The 6,274-nt window shown below is 37.3% G+C and overlaps 1 protein-coding gene across 2 annotated transcripts in view; it reads left to right on the top strand.

Moving 5' to 3' along the window:
• Nucleotides 1-6,274, top strand: part of gpm6bb (glycoprotein M6Bb) — a 34,032-nt gene that overhangs the window by 16,264 nt on the left and 11,494 nt on the right. For both annotated transcript variants that reach the window (XM_014018679.1, XM_014018680.1), the window contains exon 2: nt 5,979-6,165. In XM_014018679.1, coding sequence (XP_013874133.1) covers nt 5,979-6,165 — 187 coding nt within the window. The remainder of the gene's footprint in view (nt 1-5,978; nt 6,166-6,274) is intronic.

Here is a 6,274-nt window from a genome sequence, read left to right as displayed (position 1 = left end):
TATATATATATATGAGAGAGACTGACTGACTGACTGTTGGGAAAATGATCTACAAGAAGTTTCTCTTCATTTATTTCCCTACTTAAAAAGATCTGAACTTTTGCTTCAAAGATTACTTCAGTTCTTGCTACTTTGTTGTCATCAAAACATCTTTTATTATTTTGATGTGTGCTATTGAGAGAAATGACACAGCACATTTATTTGCTCACCTCATATTTGTAACTTCTTATTTTGGCTAAAACATGCATGCAAGATTGCAGCATGTATTAGGATTCTTAACAACATGTACTACTATTCCAACAAAGTAGAGATATTAGGCTTGGATGTGAAGAGTGAGCTCAGTCTCTCTTAAAATAACCGTGTTATAGAAGCATTTGAAAGCTTCCCCCAGAGTGATGTACTATCTCAGAAACTGTTGAAGGGGGACAAAGTGACTGTTTATTTCATTAATATTACAGTTTTTTTAAGACCAAGCTAATAATATCAAATGTTTATTAGATTAAAATTGCTGGCTGAGATCTTTTATCAGTATTTGTAATTAGCCTTTATAGTGTTATTAAATGTCTTTCTCTTCTGCAGACTGTGGAAAATGAGACTCATAAACATCATTCTGGCAGCTAAAGTTGGGCAACAAACAAGAATATTTAGCATTAGCTGGAAACAGACACATCTGTTAGCAATGAGTTGTGATTTCAGATTGGAAATGGATGCTTTGGACAAAGATGGAAGGCASTCTGTTGCTTAGGATCGTTTCAGAGTCTTTGTCCTATAAGTTCTGTGTTTATGTCTAGTTTTGGGACTGAGGTGTGTTTATCGCAAACATACTTTTCCAAATGACAAAGTTGTGTTTGGTACCACTCTTTGTTTGAGAGGGTGTGTCTGTATTTGTGTCTGCCTTGAATACCAGGTTAAACAATTTGCTTTAACAAGTCGCAGCTTGCTGCGTTGCCATCTGTTGTGTTTTGGGAAGGATGTTTCCCGCTTTTATCTGAATGAAGGTCGTTTTTACACATAAATAATCTCTGGAAATTTTAGCAATTTTTCATATGTTAATTGTGTCAAATCAGCATGAAAAAGAAAAACTGGTTTACACTGATATTGTGCTCATTGAATCTGCTGTAAATTCTATGTTAGACAGGGWTGCTAGATAAGAAACGGCAAACTATCTTGCTGTCACTTGTGATTTGATCAAAACTATGATGTGCAGAGTGAGGGTGCATGTTCTTGAACCGGGGAGGTTTTAAAATGAGGTGTGCTGTGGCTGCAGTGTGGTCATACAACAGCTAGACTTAGCGCATGGCACAATTGTGAGTATACATGGTAGAATTGTTGGAAAGTGCTATTGATGTGTTGAAATATAGTCGTTCCTTGCATGTTTTACATACTTGGAGAAWTAAACAGATTGTGATTCTGACAAACTATTTTAAAGAAAAATAATAATCAGACAACATTGGTGTCAGGTGAATATTAGTGTTTTCTTTTGTCATGCAGTTGTTTTTGTGTTGATTTTCTTGTATTTTTCTATTATTATTGGTTTTGGTCTGAATGTAAGCCTGCCTTCATCTTCCTTTTTAGCCTTGATGAGCAATCCCATCCACACCCAAACAGGATCCTCCTGGGGTRTTACGAGGTCATTACCCTGGCCGGGCTGTGCAGTGCTGGAGGGGCACTCAGGATGGAGCTCAGTGGTGGGCTCCTCACGGCCTGTGGGCCGGAAGAGCAGCATCGTGGCTCGCTGCTGATCTGAATGGGCCCTGAGAGTCCAGTGTGATGGACCGTCAGGGGCCGCGTACACTGGCCCTTTGTATTGGGACTTCTTGGACTCTCTCTCTGTTTTTTTCACACACTCACACGTTCACAAAAAACTTTTTTTTTTCACACAAGGGACTCCCCCGCCCTAATTTTTCTCCTCGTGATCATGATGTGGTAGATCTGCCTCAAAGTCAGACATTGTAAATTTGTCTGCGTTTTTTCTGGTTTCACCGTTTCATTTTACGTTCGTCATTTTTCCTTTGAACCGTGTTCTGTGACGAGCCAGAGCAGAACATGGAGTTCTTGAAGTCCGACCAGATGATTTATTAAGGAACAGGAAAGCCATCAGAAAGCCCAACGTGATTTTTTTTTTCAGTCCAATGGCAAACTCTGTTCATGCCTTTTTAACGTAGGACAGAAAACAAGTTTATTTTTGATATGCACATAACCAAGGTGTCACAAATACAATAAAAATGGAAAAAAATACGATTAAATGATTAAATTTTAACTTGATATTTTCATTTAATTTTGAAGTAACTCTTGAAGTCCGACCAGATGATTTATTAAGGAACAGGAAAGCCATCAGAAAGCCCAACGTGATTTTTTTTTTCAGTCCAATGGCAAACTCTGTTCATGCCTTTTTAACGTAGGACAGAAAACAAGTTTATTTTTGATATGCACATAACCAAGGTGTCACAAATACAATAAAAATGGAAAAAAATACGATTAAATGATTAAATTTTAACTTCATATTTTCATTTAATTTTGAAGTGACTCTTGAATATTGGCAAAACAAGTGTGGAAAAAGGCCTATTTTCTTTTTTATAAATAGTTTTATGTTGTAAAAATTGCTTAGTGCAGTATTTTAGAAATGCTGCTTTGCCAGCATTTTTTGTCTCTGTAAAAACTGTGCATCACAGTTGTGTCATGTGCTTACTAAATCAATAAATCAATTGATAATCACTATGCTGTAGACTTTGTCACGTTAGTTRAACTGAAATAACACCAAGACTGACCCACATGGTTTAACTATTCTCAACATCAGGAGCTCCAGGGGCCTCATTTGTATATAAAAAATGTGTTGATGCATTTGTTTATTAAATTGGGCAGTTGTGTTGARTTTTCTTCATGACATTCATTGAAGAAACACCTACCTTGCATTTCAAAGTTTTAAACAAAGATCTCACACAATCGTTAGCACTTGCAGTCAGATATAAATGCATGTTTTCTCTTACATAAACATTCCCAAAAAGCCCTTCACAGTCAGTGAATTGACTGGACTGCAGCTTTGCGACAGTACTGTCTTCAAGAGCAGCTCTTTCTTTAAACACATATTTACTTTCTGCTGGGCTCAATATCCTGTGGAGCTCTACAATCTGCCACCCATTGTCCTTCCCCGAGAAATGTGGTCCACAGTTCAGGTTAGCAACGCTGCCTGTGGGCACACTCTGACAGAGTTGTGGTCAAAATGTTTCCATGGCAATTTCTATGCACCCACCACGAGGCAGAAATGTGATTTTTTTTTTTTTTTATATCCCAGAACTACATAAACAGATTTGCTGAGGCCTCTGACTCCAAAAGTACTGGCCCAGCAGAAGTATATCTGTTTTAATTTCCTTTATCCTGCCAAAAAGTACAAACAGTAATGAACTTTTAAGACCCTYGCTCCATGAAAAAGTCACAGATTTATGATTTTGAGCAAAGAAATGCTTAGATTTTCTTCCAGTACATCACTTTATTCTCCTACTGTGTGAAAGAAAGGGGGCTGATGTAGTCTATTAATAGTTGGGAATGTGACAGAGTTATTGTTATTATTTTATGTATAACTTTATCAACCTCCTATTAAGACTATTCTTATGTGTTTTKGATTATATTGTATGTCCTGTTGCATGCACCATCTTGCCCAACAAAGGCGTCATATAACTGGAGTACAGCGGCATCATGGTTAACCCAATGAAAAATGCAAAATGATGCCAGAATGATCAACCCTCTCTCATCATGCTTGATAGTTTGAATGATGTGTTGGTGTTGATGCAATGAATGCACTAAACGTGGCTCTGAATATTATGTTCTAATAAGGGTTTGTCCAGAGGCTGTTGTTCCAGAAATCTTTTGATTTTTTCTCTAAAACCAAATTAAAGACATGAAGCTTTSTACTTGTAACCCTGTCAAACAAGCAATCCCAGTTTTCATATCAAAATGTATCATCAAATTTGAGCATTTTTCACACTTTATTAAATTTGACATGTGGAGTCGGGGATGCTCCTGTGACTAACTGGAAATCCGAACATTTCAGTCAGCAGGAAACTGCCAAAACATCTGCTTTTATAAATGTCACCCTTGCTGATGATCAGTTTATCAGAAACGTCTAGTTACACAGGGCTGCTACTTCATTTTTTAATTCCCTAATAGGGCATAAAGAATAACTTTTTCACATACTGGCTTGGTTTTTGTTAAGGRATTTGTGTAGTATCCTGTGTGCTATTGCTTGTCTGAATGCATTCATTTCATGTTAAAATCAGTTAAAGACAGCGTAGTTGCTTTATCATATTTTGTCCTGATATACTTTTAATCTTGACCTGAATCATAAGATTCATGCAGACTCTCCTTGCAGTTTGAGAATCAGTTTGCATCAGGCTTAAAGGTTATAAAAAAATRTTGAGTTTAGTGACACTTGCCTGTGATTTCTATCTTTAAACATGGTCATTTAACCATTCAAAAACATACAAATGTTGTTCACAGCAGCTTTAAATTCTTCAGCTGTGGTGTGACCCAAAGCAATGGTGCGAAAACACAAACAGGCAGTGTGACCTGGTTGTTCTTTGACTCTGCAGCATCCTGGCTGACACATGTGGACCTGATTGGAGGCACGGTGTGGCTCGTTAGCTTGTGCCCACAGACGGGACATTGTGGCGAACGGCTCCACCTCAGAAAACACACAAACACATTGGATGAGACAAACTCATCTGGGTCACTTCACTCCCCTCATGGTTAGCTGCCATTGATTTCCATTGCAGCTTGGCAAACACCCACTGCTCTGACCTGCTGGACAGCCATTAGTGCCCTTTAAGTGGAGTGATGATTGTCAGATGAAACATAAAGGCAAAGTGAGATGTAAAACCTCAAAGGAACACAGCAAGTGGTTTCCCCTGGTTCTGAGCATTGCAGACAGTTGGAGTCATGCTTGATAGAGTGTACTTCTTTTACAGAGAAATTTAGATTGAAACACTGGTTCTTTATTTGTTGGGCRACGTCAGTGTCAGTTCACTTCTGATTTTCTTTATTTAAAATRAGGTACAAAAMTTCTAGCCTGGTTAAAACCAGCCCAWAGGAAAACTRGAATTGRGCGGAACTGCGAGGAAGGCAAGGGCCAGGCTACAGAACTTCTAAACCACCACTAGTTTTTTAAAACTTAAATTTCAAGGAGCAAGACTTGCTGGAATTTTTTAGATTGTTTGATTAGTAGTTCCTTAGGGTTTCTGAAAATMTTTCAAAGTTTTTCTTTGGACTTTGGCTACCTTTTCTCTTAGTTTCTGTTCAGTCGTAGTGCCTGACCATTATAACACACTGTACATTATGTGCTTAAAAATGAAGAAATAGAATAAGCACAGGACAGAAATGTTAGACCTAAAAGACTATCAACAACAGATAAACTGTATCTGCAAAGTATTTCTTCAGTAAATAATTTAAAAAAATCCAGTCCTAAAAAGGACCTGAGAGATACACCAGACTCTGTACCAGCAGGTTTGAAAAAAAAAGTTTATATCTATGACTGGATTTTCAAACTCAGCTTATCTGAGCCAAATTATTATTTTGAATATTGAATTGTGCCATCTTTTTTTATTTCATTTTTTATTTTTTATTTTTTTTAGATTTAGTTAACTAAATTAGAAAACAAATTGGCCTTTGGTAATAGTTTACTTATTCATCCCTGTTTAAGAACCTTTTTATACCTAAATTACTCAACCAACCAACACAAATATAAACAATACATTCCTCAGAAAAGTAAAAAATAAAACAAATAAATAAAAATAACTGCTGACTTTTCAAAAACCCTGAAAAAATACGGAACAGAAACACTCAAACATTTCAAGAAAGTTTGATTCACTGAAATTAAATTTAACAAAGTGAGAAATGACTGGATTTTTGCAGTWCTGTACAATTATATTCTCTAGCTGCAATTCCTGTAATACTTTTTTCTTGTCCTTGTTTTCTGTTTTGAACAGGTTGCTTTGAGTGCTGCATCAAATGTTTAGGCGGCGTGCCCTATGCATCGCTGGTTGCTACAATCCTCTGCTTCTCCGGCGTCGCCCTGTTCTGTGGGTGTGGCCACGTGGCTCTCACTGGCACCGTCACCGTCCTGGAGAAGTACTTTTCCAAGATCACAACKGACCACGCCATGCTCACTGATGTGTAAGTGATGTACCATGATTCAGTATCGATAAGTCTTGCAATAAAAAATGGTGATGTGACTTTTTATTAAAAAGAAAAAAAAAATTGTATAGGTCTTCTGGACGGGTTC

Source organism: Austrofundulus limnaeus, unplaced genomic scaffold (genome assembly GCF_001266775.1).
Source record: "Austrofundulus limnaeus strain Quisiro unplaced genomic scaffold, Austrofundulus_limnaeus-1.0 Scaffold199, whole genome shotgun sequence".
Taxonomy (NCBI): domain Eukaryota; kingdom Metazoa; phylum Chordata; class Actinopteri; order Cyprinodontiformes; family Rivulidae; genus Austrofundulus; species Austrofundulus limnaeus.
This window is presented reverse-complemented; position numbering and strand designations above follow the sequence as displayed.